The sequence below is a fragment of the Peromyscus eremicus genome, chromosome 2 (genome assembly GCF_949786415.1).
Source record: "Peromyscus eremicus chromosome 2, PerEre_H2_v1, whole genome shotgun sequence".
NCBI lineage: Eukaryota > Metazoa > Chordata > Mammalia > Rodentia > Cricetidae > Peromyscus > Peromyscus eremicus.
Genome location: NC_081417.1, coordinates 82529179 through 82549035, shown reverse-complemented (window position 1 = coordinate 82549035; position 19857 = coordinate 82529179). Strand labels below are relative to the sequence as shown.

The window sequence follows — 19857 nt, the reverse complement described above, 5'->3', positions numbered from 1 at the left end:
AATGGATAAAACACTGAAGAAAATCACATCTCTCTTCCCCTGCAACCATGAACTCTCAGTGGCTCCTTAAGTAGAGAGGCATCACAATCACCGCCACCGCCACCAACTCCTGATCCATGATGGAATGTTGAAGAACCCCCCTGTTTCTCACAGGTTTGTATACGACCAACATCTGTAGTAAGCTCAAGATTGCAACAACCATGTTACACCCAGAAGACAGGGTGTGGTCCATTTTTGTTTCCCTTTTGCTGTTTTTTTTTTTTTTTTTTTTTTTTTTTTTTAGTGAATAAGAAATATTCTCAGAGTGTATTGTTGAAGACAGAGTCCAGAGAGTAATATATAATGACAAGTGATATATGCTTTAGTAACACAGAGTGGAAATTTCTTACACTATATAATAATGTTTGCCAAGTTTTGTATATATAAAATAAAAATATTTTGGGGAGATTATGTAGAAGATTTGGTGTATATCAGATTCAATTTCCTGTCTTTCATTGATTTTTTTTTAAATTATAAACTCACATGTTCTCTTTCATGTTATTGTGTGTGTGTGTGTGTGTATGCATGTGTGTGTGGGCATGCACACACACACACACACACACACACACACACACGACCATTCTATAAGACTCTACAATAGACAAAAAAGCACACAACAACATATTGAAGCAGACAAGCTATTATATATTTTCATAATATAGAACTTTAAGGTATAGTAATCAACAGTGGCAAAATATTTGTCTTTGACATTATTTTCGTGTATGTGTGTCAGATCCAACCTGTAACTGAGACCAGAGAGAACAATATGGAAACACAAATCCATGAGAAAAGAATAAAAAATACCATGAACAGCAAAATATGTCTGAGTATTTAAAACCGTATAGAAAAAATAAATTAGATGAACCATCGTGTAAATATAAATTAAAAAAGATGACATTCTTAATAAATAAAGTTAACTATTTACATTTTTATATATTGCTGAAAGACTTAACTTAGATCCATAAAAACACATAAACAGGAAAAATAAACCCACAACAAGAGCAGCACATTTCTGCGCGTGAGGTACAGGAAGAAGGTTAGAGTTGTGTTTAGTTTTTGGTCTTTACTTTGCATTTATCTTTCTTTTCACTCTTTCTTTCTTCCTTTCTTTCATTTTTTTCTTTTTTCTTTTTTTTTTAACAGTAGACCAGTAGAATTTTCTTAAGAACAGATTCTAAGCACTTTGATGAAGAGTCATATTTTTTTGGTTGCTTCCAGAAGGTGCCAAACAGATTTTAACATCATAATAATTAGAAATACCCTTAACAACAATAAAAAGGTATAATATGATACATAAATATGGAAGAGCAGTTTGTAATATGAATACATTTTCTCTAGAAGAGATCACAGTTTTGTAAATATTACATTTAAGTATATATATACACACATATATGTACAACTATATATACATGTGCATATATATGTAAATTTTTATTTATATATAATATCTTTATATAGATAGATATCTGCAGACAGGTTATTGATTATAGAGACCCAAGAAAGCAACTCACTAATTGTTCATAGTTCTCCTCACTGACTGCTGGTGTGAAGTTTAAGAAGCCCAACTTGCACTCAAATATTATCACTTATATTAATGAAACATGTGTTGTGGAAACTAAGTGTGAGAAGAGAGGAATCTGCTGGAGAAGAGATGTCAGACCCTCTTACTCTGCATATTGGTAATGCCCCCAAAATCTTAACTACATGACAGTAGCCTGACTTTTACACTGTAGGAAGTCATTGGATTTTGATCAAACCATTGAATTAGTAAAGGCCAGAAAAAGGGAGAAGGAACTTGAAATTATCTAAAGAGTGAACTATTTCCCAGTACACTCCCTTAAGGTGAACTCTAATCCAGGCATTCCAGCTTTTGCGCCTTGAAATGTCAATCAAGTTCTCCCTATCTCTGAAAAAGGTGATGTCCCTATGCATTCTTGAAAAATAACCTATGGACTTTGCATCAGATGGTGTCTCTAACAGATTGCATAGTCCATTTAAAAACCTCAGGGCCTCATGGTCCTCTGTCCTCCCACTGTGAGGTAGGTAAATAGTAGTATCCCCATTTTTCAGCTAGAGAAACTGAGGCAAATGTGGAGGCAATCTGACGACTTGTTCAAAATCACTGAGTGAAGTGATGCCTGGAGTCAAGCATTCTGAAGCTTTGGTCAGACACATAAACTTCTACCTTGATTATTATTGCATTGTTTTTACAAGGGAAATGATAGTTAGGAATTTGGCAAAACTTGAATAAATTACAAAAAGAGGATTTTACAAAACTCATTTTCTATTTAGTTATTAATTTGGTTTGTTTTCTTTCTCAAACTTCACTGGGATCACCTGTCTGGTCATGTAGCAGCTTCTTAGGAAGTGGACTGTGCAGGTTGGTTCTGAGTGTAGTCATCAGGGAGCTCAGGGCCATACTAGCAAATACAAATATCTTATTGTGTAAAAAGGACAAAGACACAGTTTATCCCCTTAATATTTGGTGAAAACCAATATCAAACCCTCCCCAGGCCCCTCTACCATGGACAGTCACACACACACACAAAAAGAGCAAAATGCCCCACTAAAAACAACTCAAGGGAGAATATGCCTTACTTCCTGGACCTACCACAATGTACAGAAAATATCAGACAGCGCAATAAAACCTCACTCTTCATCATCTAGCGAAATCTCTATGTCATCTCTCCATACTCAGTTTGTAGAATAAAACAACCTCCTCAAGGAAGCATTAAAAATAGAGTTCATATTCTTAGGTTTTAATCATGCATTTTAGTTCCTTGTAATCATATTGTCCTCTATTAATTTATATTTTTATAGCTTTGTCACTATCAATCTTTTTCTCACTTGAAGTAGTTCCAGAAAAAAAGTCACACACACACACACACACACACACACACACACACACACTGAAACTATTAACATGACTATGATTTTCTTCCTTTTCTGTTCTTCTCTTTTCTTTCTTTCATTTCTTTTTCTATTTCTTTCTTTCTTTTTAAAAAATCACACAGGTAAGACCTTTAACAAATTGACAGTTATAGCCGAGTTAAATCGAACGTGGAAGGGAGGTAGCTGAAATCTGTCCCAAAGAATTATTTTCAACAAATAGCATTTAAACATTGGCCAAAGTGGGAATGAGACAGAGAATGGTCTCGGCAGTGGCCCAGTGTGCTGAGGAGCCAAGAGCGGCAGCTGATTCCCTCCTTTTCCAAAAGCCTGCTCTTTAAGACCATTAATCTCTCCTTTTCTTTACACCTCGCTTCACCTACTCACACTGACTTCCCATGGACTCACTGACTTCCCACACTGACTTTCCTTCCGAGGTTGTTGGCACACCATCCAGGGGTAACGCAAGTCCTTTGGGCAGACAGTGAGTTGCGGTTTGGAACAGTTTCCCAGATGGTGCCTAGAGAACTGTCCACCTCATCTTTGCTTCCTTGCTGCTAACAGACTGATACTTCTTCAGCTGCAGAACTCCCAAGTGCTTTCGGGCCCCTAAGCTGTGGATGTACAACAGTGCTTCAGACCCGCCTCCTCCTGATTACTCCATTGTCTGAAACAGATGACTGAGGGGGATGTGACAAGGAGTTTATTCTCAGGAAGCAAATGAAACTGGGAATCAGTGCATTGCAAAAATGCAGCTGACTGTCCTGCACTAAGGTCTGGGAAGATCGTATGAATTACACATCCCTTGTGGGCATGAGGCAGGCTACCAGTTGGGTAGCCTCTTTTATCTAATAGGCTCAGCAAATATGAATTTGGTCACAACAGGTTTGATTGGCAGCACGTTGGAAACTGGATGGGATTCTACTTGGATAGGCCCACTTCAGTCTCTGAATCTTAAAATAGGAGCCAGCCTCCAGGAGTCTTTGCTCAGTTGGAGAGTGTAGCAACAGATGACAATAAGAACAAAGAGTTGGATGAGGATTGATTGGGGGAAATTCTTATGGTCTGTCTTCAGTTTCTATGACCCTACTGTTAATAATGTTGTCTTATGGGCATTTTAAGCTGTTGGGAGGGCTAGTCCTGTTTCCACTCTTTAGCTTGTCCTGTCTAAGCTGACACAGCATATCTGGGCAATAGAGAGGCCTGAAGGGTTAACAAAAGTTTGAGGATCCTAGAGAGTTAAACATAATCAGGCCAATTCCCATAAAAATTGTTCTTATATTTTGTTAAAGATTGGTTCTAATAATTACAGGGGGAAGTGCCCTATATATAAATGTGATATGCTTTTGGAGGAGCCAAAGTGCTGGGCTATCACATCAGTGGCCACTTCTCCATTCTAGACTTGAACTTCAGAGGCTCCAGTAAAGGACAAGTTGCATAATCTAAGCATTATATCCTTATTTATGGGCACCTGTGCGAAAAGCACCTTGGTACATTTCTTGATATTACAGACCACTGATGGTCAATAGATACCTTTTCAAGTATTCTTAATCAGCAGGAAAAAGCTATTGGTCATAATATGAAAACACAGTTTGTGAAATTACTGTTGGTCCTAGTAGAAAAGGGAACACAATAGATTAACGATGAATGCCTTAGCTGCAGGATGGCTATGCATGGGCTGGCATTTTGCATTCTGTCCCAGACTTGCTTTTATTAGCTGTCCCCACTAGACTTGAGATCAATTGATGTACTGTCATCTTTATGTTATACATTTCATTAGGTCTTCCTATCTCCTTGCTTACCAGCTCCATATTTCACAAATTATGTCAAAGTTAACTACTCTATACACCTCATCCTGTGTTGATCTCTTCTCACATTAATTCAGAGGGTATGAATAGATAATTAGGGGGGAAAAAGGCCCTGCATATATTACTGGCTTCCATGTACAGTTGACTCATTTCCTCTTAGTGTTTGAAGACTAAATATGGGAGGGGAAGGAGCAGTGCCCAACAATGAATGTGGAAAGGTGTCCTAACATCTGAAAAATTATATGGAAAATGTGATGACTGTGTTGGGTGCTGAGTCTGGATCTCCAGGGCTTCCCGATGTTCCTCTGTTTCTCTAGAATGCCACATACATTGCCTGGATCCAAGATGTTTTAGAATTCATCTGCTTAGAATAATAGTGGGAGTCTCAAGACCAAAGCTTGCTCTAGCCTAGAAACCTGGGAAAATTGAGATAAGGACAATAACCCATGTCCTGACCATTCCAGCAGCTTCTCTGTAGTTCCAGCATTCCCAAGTTTAACACTGTTCCACTTGATTAGAAAATCTAACACTGGCTTAGACATTCTGGACTCTCAGGAAGGGCTCGAGCATCTGACATCCCTTAATTCTTTTCCAGAATGAGAAGTCCACTTGTGAAGGACTTAAGCCCATTAAGGTTTTTCTTTTGAAGATGGGCCAAGAGTGAGGAACTCTGGAAAAATATGAATCACTTTTAAGGCAGTCTACTTGATTATATGGAACTTTTTTTAACCTAGCTCTACCATCAAAGAGCACTCAATGTATCGGACAGAGCAGCAGGAAGAGTAGCAGCAAATGTGGTCCCAAGGTAAGATCTGGAGAACAGGTGGGATCTGGAAGGGATATGAAGACCTCAAGCCTCAAGCAGGGAGCTGATGGAATACCTTGACTCCGAAGTCCTAAGCCATTTCCAGCTAGGCCTTGCACCCCGGTGTTGGGGCAAAATCCCCATGGCAGCAGAAAAATTGGGGAGCTTTGCACACCTTGGAATATTTACCTATTCTTGGGCCCTAGTTCCCCAGAAGATTTGTAGTTACAAAGCATTTCACTTCTGGTCCCCAAACACTACATGATGATGTATGCACGGCATTTTCTGTACCTCAGAATCTGAGCTATATTTCTTTCTCAGTACTTGGTCTTAGTTTCTATAACTCTCTTTCTCCCAAGGAGCTTGGGAGAGGAAAGATTGAGGTGGGTTTTGTTTTGTTTTGTTTTGCTTTGCTTTTGTTGCTTTGTTTTGTTTTTCCAGTTGTTTTTCACTAACTTTTCTAAAACTGCCTTCACACAGATGTTTGTATGGGTGTGTATGCATGCATGTGTATGAACCACAGATGTGCATACTCCTTGATACAAAACATGGTTTTGTTGTTTTGGGCTGTGGTCATGTGACAAATGGTTAGAATTTTCAGAGGCTCTGGGACTACATGCTGTGTATGCAATCCATCTTAGACTGCAGGATAGTATTCCATTCCATCATTCAACATGGTGAGATTCAGTTCATTGCCCCACAATTGGTCCTTCCTGGGTGAAATTAAAGGCAGACCGGTTGGGTGCTAAGGATCCCTGGTGTGGAGAGGCCATTTCATTGAGCAGCAGACTGTGAAATCAATACCAGAGGGATGCGGGTCTTGGCGTTGGGAAATCTTGGACAACTTTTGTCTTTCCTTAGCCATGGCTATATCCCCGAAGGTCTTTCCGGCTGTGTTCTTGGGCTTCAGGGTCCCGACAGGCGCAGTCATCTTGTAGGTCACAGGACATAGGAAAGGGAGTGACCTACAAAGAGGAAAACTGGAGTGAATCAGATGGCTTGGTCTAGTTTTCAGTATGGTGGCAAAGAGCAAGGGAACAACCACTAGATCTGAAAAACAGATTCAAGGTCATGTCATGGTTCTAGTTTTTGAAAGCACTACAATAACCTTTTCCATAATACCAAGGTCAATATCATAGCAGGTCACATTTGGAGAGGTACTTGCTACAGGTAAGGCAATGTTCTTTCCAGATAAGAAAATTCGGATTCTCTCTCACAACTCTACACCAGTTGCCCTTTTATCAATGATGAAATTGAAACCAAGAAAGGGACACTGTTTGCTGAAAGTAAGTGATCAATCTGATACTTAAAGTAAAACAAGCTACTTCTCTCTGTGTCTGGGAACCAACTGAGTAAGCTACATGGGCTGAGTAACATGGGTAAAAATCATTATGAGGACTAATACAGTTTGTTAATACAGTTCTACAATGGAATATCTAACAAGTAAAACTACTGTGACGAACAAATTAAAATAGAAGAGGTGGACATAGCCTTTAAAGGAACACAGCTCTCTGAACATACTGGCATTTATGTTTGAGGAGGCAAAAATGATACAAAAAGAATGCATAAAGCAAGTTTACATGACCTCTTTGGGGCCTGAAATCCTAAGCAAGGAGCATTTTACCCAAAAGTTCTGAATTAAACTTGTTGGGAGACCTTTCTTGGAAACAGACTTTAGCGTAAGAAAAAGTGAGAGGCCAAAGTTCCATTCCCAGTCCTTCCTGTCATGTGTTCTGTGACCTTGGGCTGGCTGGCCTTTCTAGAAAGTGATAGGAAAAGCCCAACAGAGCAAGTGTCTTCCCCAGCCGGCACATGATCCATCTTTCCAAAGATTGCAGCGCAATCCCTGCTGGAGTCCCAGCCTGAACTAACGCAAGTCGATTTCACCGTATTGCATCATGACATTTGCTTATAACTTTCCCCAGAGGGTCCCCCATCTGCGCAGATGGATTTAATGACCTCATTCGCCTCCTGCCTAGGCAGGGTCTCCAAGTGCTCACATTGTCTCTGAGAGCATCTTTCTCTTCCTTGTTCTTATGTATTTGTAGTCTCTCTCTCTCTCTCTCTCTCTCTCTCTCTCTCTCTCTCTCTCTCTCTCTCTCTCTTCTCTTCTCTTCTCTTAACCTCCACACTATACGAGCTCTCTTGATCTTGAAATATTTACAATTATTTAAATTGAAGTAATAACCTTGGTCCCTCTCTCTTACCTATCTCAGGCATGACCTTGAACATGTGACAAGTCCTGGAATCTTAGCAAAGTCATTCATTAAGGAGGAACAATAGAAGTATATCCTTTTATGTTTCCTGACACTGTGATGAAGGATAAATGAAAAAACTCATGAAAAATACCTAGTACAGTGCTTGACAAACTAACTGATCAATTATACAGGCATATAATTATGTACACAGATTGCACACACATTAATAAATCTCCCTCCCCCTAATTCTTTGATATTGAATAGAGATAGGGTCAGTCTTGTTCATTATTGTTTCCTTAGAGCCTAAGCCACAGAAATAGTGAGTTGCTCTTTATTCCCCCTGCCATGCCCCGCCACCATGTCTAAGACATCTCTTTGTTTCACCTTTCAATTAACAGGTACTTTACTTGGTGCTATGCTAGTCAATTCAGGCTTCTTCCACTGATCACCTGCCTTTCAAGTTGCACTTGCTCTTCCTTCTTTGGGTCATTTACGTTCCAGCCTCTAAGGCAGTCGCTCTCAACCTGTGGGTCACCACCCCTCTGGAGCTGACTGACCCTTTCACAGAGGTTGCATGTCAGATATCCTCCATATCAGATATCTACATTGCGATTTATACCAGTAGCAAAATTACAGTTATGAAGTAGCAGTGAAAATAATTCCATGGTTGGAGGTCACCACAACATGAGGAACTGTATTTAAGATCTACAGCATTAGGGAGGCCGAGAACCACTGCCCTAAGGGCTTGTTGGTGGGGAAAAAAATTAAAACATTCTCTGTGGAATCTACAGTATTCTTTCCTAGACTTCTTTCCCATGGCCCTTTTATCTTCAGGAGGAACACAGTGTAAGAACTGGAAAAGATACTGAGAGAAACTGCATGTCCCAGGTGGAGAGACTGAGTATAGAACAAAGACAAACTCCAGTAGCTGACTAACTGTGGAGAGGCCCATGCTGGCAGCCGAAGTCCTGGACCGCATTTCCTTGCTTCATGCTCATTGAACAGTGTGGAGAAATTCCTTCTCTGCCATGGCCCATAGTTTCAACATGTATAAAACAGAGATTAAAATAGAAACAATACTACATATGGCTGTGAGGATCAAACAAGAGGAAACACACAAGATCCCAAAAACATGGCCCAACGTGTAGGGTTTGCTCAATGAGGAGTAAAATATGCTGTCAGGCTTTTCTCTCACATCTTCAGCATCTTCTCAGCCTCTTGTTGCCCTTCTCCCTGCCTCCAGCCTCTGTCCTTAACTCATCCTTCCCTCACCCTGCCCCCTCTCTTGACCTTGCTCATACTCTGCCCTTAAAACATTCCAGTTAGCACTGGTGTCTTCCTTACATTCTCCCTGTAACTCTCCCACTGAGCTCTGTGTCTCACCAGGGCAACTTCACATCTGTGTCCCGCACAGAGAAGTGTTTAACAAATTCTTGGAAGAACTTCAAACTCTCCAGCATAGGTTTAAGACCTGCCATCATCTGGGCACTAGATGATCCTCAGGCTTCACTTGTCTCTTTTTTCCTTCACACTCTATGCCTATTCACTTAGAGGGTTTTTTCAAATACTACAAATGTTTTCCCATTTTACACCTTTATCCATTCTGGTAACTCTGTCCTGACTGTTCTTCACATGTCTTGTCTCAAGCTCTCGTCACCTTTCTCTTTGCTCTTAGGATATCACAGAATATTACTTTTACTCCCTTCCTGCACAGAATTGCTTCTCACTTTTGTGTCTGCTCAGTCTGGGAAGGAGGAGGGGTTACTGTTCAATTGCATCTCTGCTAAGTGATGAGTGGACTCATCTGTGGGTGAGCACATGAATGCACAACAGAGGCATAGAACAAGTCACGGAGGCCCTGGGCTTGGGCCCGCTTTCTGATAACTTTCCATGAACTACTTCTTTTCTTTGAACTTCAATTTCCTGATGTATATAATAAGCATTGAGCTTTATGACCTAACATCCAACATGGCTGAAAATATTTCTCAGTACGAGAAAAGAGGAAAGCAGAACCCTGTCCAGAAAAAAGTTAAATACCATAAGGTGTGTGTGTGTGTGTGTGTGTGTGTGTGTGTGTGTGTGTGCATATATTGTGTTAAGTCTGGGGCCTTATGCATGTTAAGCAAGCCCTCTCCCACTAACTTGCACATACCTCCTTCCTAGGAACTTGAAACAGACTTTTCCCAACAAACTCTGCCTTCCCTGCTTCTCTTCCTACCCTCTTCAGTTCCATTAGCTTCTCCAAAGTCACCGGCAGGCAGAGCTCTGGCTCCAGTTGATTCTCTACTGGTTTGACTATATTTGAATGAGATCTCTATGCTCCATCCTACCAAGGCCAGCCCTGGAAGTTTTAACATTTCTTTAAGAGACACTTCTGAAAGTAAACGACAGGAAATATAATTAGAATATGATAAAGTCTAGAAGGCTTCGTCTCCAAGTGGGAATCCAACAGCTTTTTGAGTCTACCATGTTCTTTAAATGCAGGTATATTGAGACCAGGGTAGAAGTTTGGAATTTACTTGTAGGCTCCATGTGAGAGACAGGCCTTCATAAGGTCTGTACAATGTTCTGGTGAGGAGTCAAAAAATCAGCTCCTCTACAAACCAGCTCTGAGATCTTTGTCTCTTATGGTGAGCCCTGAGCTAATCTCAATGTGCATTATCTCATTCAGTGCTTCTAAGCAACCCTAATAAGGTAGCTATTCTTACTATCCCTGACTTATACCTTAGAGGAAACTAAGATGCAAAGAAGTGAGTCACCAGCTGGCATGTGGCCAGGGACATGCGTCTGTGTTTATCATCATCGTTTCTCAGTGCCACCTCCAGACCCCCAAAAAGCAAGAAGAGTAGGAGTCAGACTCATCTCAATGTAGAAGAAAAAAAATCTAGGCATAGGGATAAGGATCACATTTGATAAAGTGAAAGACATGAACCTGATTTTCAGTCTCTGAATCCCTACCAAGCTTGTCATCCAGGTGGCCTGCCACAGAGATCTACTACACACCATGATGATCAGACCGTATTTGAAGATTCCCAGTAACCATGTAGCTGTGTTGTCTCATGGTCTGCTAACAGTATTGGATCAATGACCCAAAACAGGATTCTTCCCTTTTCCTCTTGGCTAGAGAATGGTGCTCAGTCCGGAGTTTTCTTCATCTGGGTGAGCTGCCTATGCTAACCCCTTCATCTATGGGTGTGAATAGCTCAGGAATGCAGCTTGGGCAAATGTACCACAAAGCTCTGGTTGTAGCTCTCCTCTAGGTCTGGGAGACAGGCAAGGACTGGATTCTGACTCATACTCAATGAGGAGATAATAGAATATGCTGTGTGTGTGTGTGTGTGTGTGTGTGTGTGTGTGTGTGTGTGTGTGTGTGTGTGTTGAGGAAACAAGAAATATCCTGTGTTGGTAGTCTGAAAGCTTTGGTTCTACCACTCCTATGCTGTGGTAGTTTGGGTCAGTCACTGTATCTCCCCAAATCTCAGGGACTGTACATGTAAATAGTTAACAAGACAAGTAGAAGAAAACATAACACATAGAAACAGTATGTTTCTTGGGAGCTGGGTGAATACAGTGCCTGATACAACACAATATATAGAGTAGAGTGTTCAAGCATGAGTAAATTGTTCATGTTGATGAATAATCTACGTAGGTTCGGTAAGGAAATCTACTGGTAGGGATGGAAAGAGAACTTGGGTTTGCGTTCTTGCCCTGTGACTGACTTAAGGTATTCTCTCAAGCAAATCACTTCCTTTTCTGGGCTTCAGTTCATTTGTTTATAAAATGGAGGTAGTAAGAATTGTATGAAATCCAGGCAAAAACATTCAAAACGGTATATGACACAAAATACATGTTCATTAAATAATGGTGATAATGATTGTGCTAGTGCTGGTCATGGTGATGGTGACATGGCATGGTGAGGATGGTAGAGGTGATGATATTGATAATAGTCATGCTGAAGATAATTCCTTGAGGCAGAAGAATTGAATTCCCTCATAGGAATAAATTGAAAGTCTTTTCCATGTCTGATCCACATGAAAAAGTCAGGGCCAATCTTGAACGGGAGGGAGCCAGGGCACCTTTGATATCTGTGATCATCAGGCATGAAAGAGTTGGGCTGCTCTGCTTAGCCAGTGCTTGTTTTCTGCTACTAATCCTTTACATTTGGCATATATACCCTTGCTTCTAAGGAGCACTGTTGGCTCCTCTAAGCCAGTGCCATGCTTACAATACTTTCTGTGTTCCCTGTTACCTTTGGAGAATGATCAGACGTACTAGCTTAAGTTGTAAAAGCCTTATTATCCCTCTAGGCTTCTTTCTACTTCCTCTGTGCTCTGATATGGCTCTATAAAGGGAGATATGACTTCCTTCACGCTTACCCTAACTGATATCTGGGTCCTGGAATAGTCTGTGCCCTCTGCTAAAGACACTCTTTCTTCCTTTCCTCCTGTGTCTGCTCATTTCTTAAATCTCTCACCTGAGGCCTTATGGATGCCTTATGTCTCATCCGTTATGTAGCCTTTTCTAGGAAACTTTGTTAGCACTCCTCATTTGTTATATTGTTACCAACACTTACTCTAAGTATCTACATATTTATCCTCATGGTAATTGTAGTAGGGTTGGGTCCAGTCCATTGTTAGACAGGACTTATCATAGTATCTCTCCTATAGCAAGAATTATCGTTACTTCACTCATTGCACAAAGGTTAGTTTCTGGGTACTGAACACCTACTGTGGGACAAGAAATAGTGAGGTGCATTGAAATTTGGAATGCATCCATGAACAAAAGAGATACATTTTATAACCGCCAGACTTAGCAAACAAATATGGCAGTCCTTCAGGTATTGTCTTCATGGGGGTGTGCCATCTTGTGCAGAGATATACTTCTGAGATGGCCTCTTCTTATTCTCTATGTCCCCTGTCTTTACTTGCCTAGAAGTTCCTACTGGTTGACAGCATCACCTAAGAAAGCAAACACAGTCCTCAGGAATCCAAATATCAAGACATGGGAACCCAAGTCAAGTCTGGCCTGTCGGGAGTCTTCAAGAAAGTTACACCATACTATAGCCCAATTCCCTAGCCTCTTACAGCAGCCACCTAAACATGAAAGTAACTAGAGTTACAGGCCTTAGCATGTTGAATACATTAAGGAAATTTCCTTTCTTGCCTCACAGTCCTAACATATACTTACTTATAATGAAATTATTAAACTAACATTAAAATTGTCATGGTTTTATTATGAAAATGAAAAAAAAAAACATGAGAGCAACCATCATGGAAAGTTGCTCTGTATTGGAGGCTTGTGGCTCCAACAAGAGTAATAAGCTAACATCTTAAGAAGTGGAGTCCTTCCCAGCTGGAGTGTACATAGACAGAGGAGGAAGATTGAAAACTATACACAAGCCATTCTACAAGGAGGATATGGGGGAAAAGATGGTATCTACACAGACCGAAGGAAGAAGAATGGAAGAGGTGCCCAGACATCACACGGAGCCAAGTGACCGGAAAACCTAGTTGTAGAGAAGTCTATCTTAACCATGGGTCTAGAGTGTATGGATATGTATAAAGCAAGACACTTGCTATAAGGAGAAGCACACGATGCTTTGACAAGTCACAAGCCCATTGAAAGATGGTCACAAAGGTTAGTGGCTGGTGACATGTTTATTGAATACTATAGATTTGTATCTCAGACCTGCTAGCTACTGCCTGGATGACCTTAGACTTTGTAAGTCTGAATTTCATCAACATCTACAACAGAGCTTCTGTACTGGTGAAATGAAATGAAATGGACAAGCAGCTAACACTATGTGTGACAGAATCGACTGTCGGTAAATACTCACTAGCACAGCTTGTCTAGAAGTACGGGATCCTAATCCCACATACATCTCTGTCACCTTGTATGCTTAGTTGACCTCAGTGAGTCTGTTTTCTTCCTCAGCAGACAGTTCTGGAAACACTATGCACAGAGATTCTTGCTACAATTCAATGCACAGTAAGTCCTCAGCAGGCACAGTCTTGTGTGTGAAGCACCCCTGTGCTGTGGATGAGTTACTGAGTACCAGACTTGGTGCTCAGAGAAAGGGAAGTTCCCCTGATAGTGGCCAAGGGTATGGGTGGGATGAAATAGACATAACAGGTAAGGTCGGGGACATGAATTCAAGAAAGCTTTTCCTCTCCACTAAGAGGTTTCTTGCTGGGGAAGATGGAGACAAGAGCAGAACTTTCCCCTGGATACACAGAATAATCCGCAAGCTGGGCATCCTGGTATGTTAGGGATAGCTGGGCATCCTGGTATGTTAGGGATAGCTGGGCATCCTGGTATGTTAGGGATAGCTGAGCATCCTGGTATGTTAGGGATAGCTGAGCAAGGCTGCTTCTGGGATAGCTGCCTTCATCTTCCACAAGGTGGTTCCCAAACCCAAGTTCCCTGGCAGCCTGGGCTCACCATAAAGTGTCTCCAGCCTAAACTGGGAAGGCCATGCCCAGGTGCACTGAGAACAAGGCCCTATTCACAGGTACTTTCACCTTCTGAGACTCAGCCTCATGCAGAAGAAAGAACAGGACTTGTGAGTCAGATAAAAATGGATTTGAATTTGAACTTTGCCAATCGTGGATCAAGTGAACTTGGGAAAGCCTCGTAATTGTTTGGAGCCCAAGTTATTTTGCCTATTCTATACAGGTAACAGTATTGACCTGTCAGAGCTGACATGAAGATTACAAAAGAACCCAGGCTCAGTCATTTATCTCCACAAAATAAATACAAGGAGGGGAAGGGCAGTGTAGACGAAGGAAATACAGGGTACTTTGTATATAATTCTCTAATTTCAGAAAAAGAAGAGAGTAGTCTGGCACATGTGGTGATTTACTTACATGTTTGATATGCTTGGTTTTCTTTGCCTATCATCCATTACAAACCAGTCTGCTGTAGAGAGCAGCTGGGTGTATACAAAGATGGCTCAAGAAGTTGGAACTTATTTAGAAGACACATTGGGCAATTTAAATAGAAGGACATGTGATATTAATGTGAGATACTTTCCTTCTTTATTCCAGAATCTTCACTTGAGAAGTATTAAACACTGGTGAGGCACGAAATAACAGTGACAATGTCACACATGCCCTAAGAGAGTCCTTTAGCCTCTCTAATCCATCCTTTAGGACATAGCACCATCATTCTGTCCTCAACCCACTAACATTCACTGGGACATCTCTCCTCCTTAGAGCTAAATATACATCCTTAGGGAACTTTTCTCCCCAAGGTCCTGCATCTCTCATTCATTACATTTTTCACAAAGACAACTGAATGCACTGTCACTAGCTCACTGCTCCGGACGAGGATCCCTAACAGATAGGTCTCACAAGGGTAGGAACTGTGTCCATCTGGATCCTACTGTGGGCACACAGCCTCGTCCAGAGAAAATGCTCAGTGGAAAGTCATCTCATTGGGAAAAGAAAGGTCATGCAATGTAGTGCTTCATCCAGCAGGACTGAGCACCACAAATGTTAATGAACAAATCCTAGACTACATTTGTATTGTAGGTGGACAAGAAAAGAGATGAGAGAAGAAAAGATCAAGAGATCATATTCGAAATCATCACAGATTTGACTTTGGACTCCTTAGTGAAGAAACAATGCTTATGTTAGGGCCCGGTAGTCTGATGTTATTGAAGAGGTACCCAACTTAGGAACAGAGAGCCAAATGATGACTGATATTCACACACACACACACACACACACACACACACACACACACACACACAGGAAATAAATTACTATAACAACTTGGAATCTACACTTCAGTCACATTACTTCATCTCCCCACAAAATATTCTATAAAAAAAGGTAGTACATTTAAGAAGGCTTCCAAATAAACAGAGTTTTAGAATATTTCAGCTTATAAATTATGGTAGCATAAAAATTATTTTAATCAGAGGCATTCTCTCAGCAACTTGTGATGTCAGACAGGGCTGAAATTCTACAGAAACTTCTATTTAAAATAAAAACTACACCTTCCATTCATTTTCAAAACAACAGACTACTCTGATGAGGTAAAATATGAATTATGATAGGTTATATTCATTAGGAAGCAAATATAAAAAAAACCTTAAAAATGCTTACACCTTCAATCCTAGTAATTTCAGTCCGAGGAATGATTTTGTAAAGGAACAATTGGAGCTCTGAAAGTACTTATGTGCACAAATAAAAACAACTCAAAAGTTCAAGACAAGAGTCAAAGTAAATGGTTACATAGCACAAACACATCACAATCAACTAATAACAGCAGAGCAAACACTGTACCTGAAATGTGAGGTCATTTATATGAATAAATTTTGCTGTGCCAGGTTGATAGAAGTTAGATGCCAAACTGGGAATGCACTCATTCATAGAGATGTACATAGCTTTATAGTTATAAAAGACATAAAATGAAACACACCAAAAAGGGATGGTCATTTCTTTCAGTGGTATAACCATTGGCAAGTTGCCCTTAATCCAGTAAATAATTCCCAACCTTGTCCAGGCAAGAAACCCTAATTAAACCAGTGGGTCACACACAAAAAGAAGGCAAGAAAGTAGGATCTGAACCTGTTCAAGAGGGGGGTTTCAATGGGGGAGGGAAGGGTGAGATGGAAATGAGGAGTAACAATTACTAGAATTCATTATGAAAATGTATGAAACAGCCAAACAATAAAAAAATATTCAAAATAAAAAGCAACTATGATTTTCTTCAGGCTGGAAGAGATTAAGTATTCGTTTGCTACTTTTTTTTCTGGATTTCCCAAAGAGTGAAATATATGTTCTTTCATTTTCAGTATAAAATTTGTTAACAGGAAATTGATTTTATTCTCTTATATTAAGCAGAAAACATGTATCTTCAGTGTTTTAGTAAAAGTACAAAACCAAAACCGCAAAAGGTCAGGCATTTTGTGAAAATACTGCCCACTCGGGACTGACTGGATTCCAGAGAACCCCAGCATTCTTATTTGTTAGCTGTTAACAGTTCTCTGATTTGAATATGTGCTCATCCATCCCTGCAGTGTGAGGCCTAAGCATGTTTCTTAAAGCAACAAACTTCTTAAGGGTGTTACAATATCAGAGGGTTTAGGCTGGGAGCCAGGCACCTTGGATCATTTCCTCTGCCATCTGGCACAAATCATCCCTCCTTATGGCCTCAGTGTCCCATTAATGAAATGGGAAGACTGTGTGGGATCATCATCAAGCGCTCAGCCGTCACTTAGATTCTTGTCTTTTCCTGTTGTAGTAACTCAGACACCAGTTCTTTATGATGAAATATTTGAGCAAATCATCTCTGAGATTGTCTCAGATGATAGAGGACTGCAAACATGGAGGCATTTCCCATGGGCACATTTGCTATAGGAATGCTTTTCAGGTCAGGGTACCCAGATTTCTTACCCCTCTCTCAACTGGAGCCCCAAATTCTGGTCTTAGCTCTTCTTAGGAAGCTAGCAGAGGTGACCACTCTTAAGGGTGGCTGATGAATATCTCACTGTAATATTCTTGTTTTACTATAAATATTTGAACCACTGTGGTGTGTGGGGGTGGGGGGTGGGGTGGGGTGCATTGTAGTGGCAGAGGAAGAAAATGATACCCTAAACCCTCTCCCCACACATAGACAAGGCCCTTCATATACCTCCAATTCCTCAGGTAGAAAAACAAAATACATAATAGAATGTCCCAAGGTTGTAGATGTTCTAGCTGGCAGTGTCTTGCATTATCTCCCCCTCTACTTTGGATAGCTCACTAGAATATATATCTTTCTAGGAATGACAAGCTAGTTTCTTGCTTTGAATGCTCTTGCTGTTGAGGTATAGCTACTACTCACTATGCTGGGCCTTCTCTACCCAGTCTCCTCAGTCCAGTCTGCTTTAAAAGTACGTATGACTCTTTTATGTATCTGCTTCTACACACAACACTACTCTCTGAGGACCACCTCTTCAAAGGCCATTCAGCACCCAGCAAACAATAGTAGCTGCACTCTTAGCTAAGGGAATAAAAACCAGAGTGATGGCAAGCCTGAAGACAGAACACTCACACAGCCACAGCAACAAAGCGTCTAGCCTATAGAAGAGACTGGTCAGCTGGCTGGAGAGCCACCAAGCTGGCAGGTATGAGAAGGCTAATGTCAGCATACCTTTTTGGTCTTTACCGTGGAGGTGCAGCAGTCCCCACCATCATAGTTGCAGAAGGCGCGATTGTTGATGGCATCACAGTAGTTGTCTCCCATGAATGGCTATAAAGAGAAGAGAAGAAGCAAAGGAACGGGGCTTTGTTATTATCTTGGCATGAGAGGGATCTGCTCTCAGAACTTCACTGGAGCCTCTGTGATTGTCTGGCAGTCTCTCATCTTCTTACAAACCTCCATCATCAGCCAATTTGGCTGCCAATCCCAATCCCCCCTTGGGTAAGTTTTTATTTTTACCATTTATAAACATTTTTATTGCCATATTTTTCCCTGCTGGAGTATGGTTATGCTGAGAAACATATTTTGTTTGCTGTAGTGTGAAAATTAAACACAAAATATACCCCTTCTTTCTTTCTGAATTAGAAGGTACAATTGACTTTAAGACATGATAAGACAATTTGCATTTCTGGCTTTATATTTCTTTAATTTATTATGTATAGACAAATTAGGAATCTGGATGTAAACTATTAGAATTGCAGACATAAAAATTACAGATTAGTAGGAATTAGGATCAAGATCGTGTGTGTTAATAGTGGCCTTTGTAACAGGAATATAGATCTACTCTCTCTAGAGCCTTTGCAGGTCTCTCTTTACTTTGTCTCTAAATATGTAAGATCAGCATGATTATTCCTGCTTCATAGGCCAACACCTGAAGAGCAAGGGCAGCAAAATGACCAGTCAAAATCATAATGACAAAACAGAGAAAAAAAGAGTCATGATCTAAACTGGTTTGTTTCTATGTTTCCCCAATTTCCTATCCACTCTATGATGTCCCAGTTCACATTAATTTACTTCCTTCAATGAGATCTGTAAACTCTGAGTTATTCCAAAAGTGAGGGAAGACAGAGGAAATCTGTTGCTGATCTGAATCCTGAGGATCTGAGGAAATTCCAGGAGTCTCTTTGATGACAGCAGTATATGTATATGCAAATATATTTATATAAAAATATGTGTATGCAAATATATGTAAATATAAATATGTATATGTGCAAATATATACATTATATATATAATATATATATATATCCTCACTCCAGTTTTCAACATGGTATGTCACATGTCTGTTTAAGTGTCTATAACATTGGGAGACTTGAAGCTCCTAAAAACATGAGCAGTATTCAATTCATCTATGTCTCTCAATCACCTGGAAACCTGCCTAAAGGTGCTGCTGTGAGAAAGGTGTCATCTTTGTCTGAAACGGTTTCTTCCCAGCACACTGCCTGTGAATCACCTGTGACCACTGTTCCTTCCCATCTTGGCTGACTCTGAGGAGAACTAAGTTCACAAGAAGTCTAAACTGTGTTGTATGACTGAATTTCGCATATGTGCTCCAAATTCTCATCCATACAGCCTTTGTGCCTACAGCTCTTCATGCGAAATTTGTTTTATTGTTTCCCATTTACAGTGTAAGACAGATCTTAGTAAATTGGAGCTAAGAGTAAGTGCTGAACTCATATATGTGAGTACACACACACACACACACACACACACACACACACACCCTCTGTTTGTGGGGTTGCAAGTTTAGAAATGACTCCACCACATAACTTCCATGGTCAACACATTGTTACATTTATATTCAACAACAAAGCATAAGTCCCTTCCATTTGAATTCTTTTTCATATACTATGTGGACAGATTAGTGAAAGTGAATGCTAGTCCCTTCCTTAGCATGAATAAAACTGGGTTAGAAAAGGAGTAGCTGTTTTTTTCCCATGTTGTTTATTCCTGGGGTGCCTTTTCCTGTAGCCAGAATCATTCATCTACCCATCCATCCATCCATCCATCCATCCATCCATCCATCCATCCATCCACTCCTCCTTCTATCCATCTACCCTATCCATCTAGACCTTATCTATGAAAGAAAAGGTCTTTAATCAAATAGTCACTTGGTACTCTTAGAGTAAATAAAGCATTTGATCTT

At 40.5% G+C, this 19857-nt stretch overlaps 1 protein-coding gene across 1 annotated transcript in view; it reads right to left on the bottom strand.

Annotated features, from left to right (window-relative positions):
* Positions 1–724: 724 nt before the first annotated feature.
* Positions 725–19857, bottom strand: part of Pappa (pappalysin 1) — a 242848-nt gene continuing 223715 nt past the window's right edge. The window contains exons 21-22 of the mRNA XM_059254461.1: positions 17883–17981; positions 725–6506 (exon numbers count right to left, since the gene is read on the bottom strand). Of these exons, the coding sequence (XP_059110444.1) occupies positions 6399–6506; positions 17883–17981 (207 nt within the window). The 3' untranslated portion in view covers positions 725–6398. The remainder of the gene's footprint in view (positions 6507–17882; positions 17982–19857) is intronic.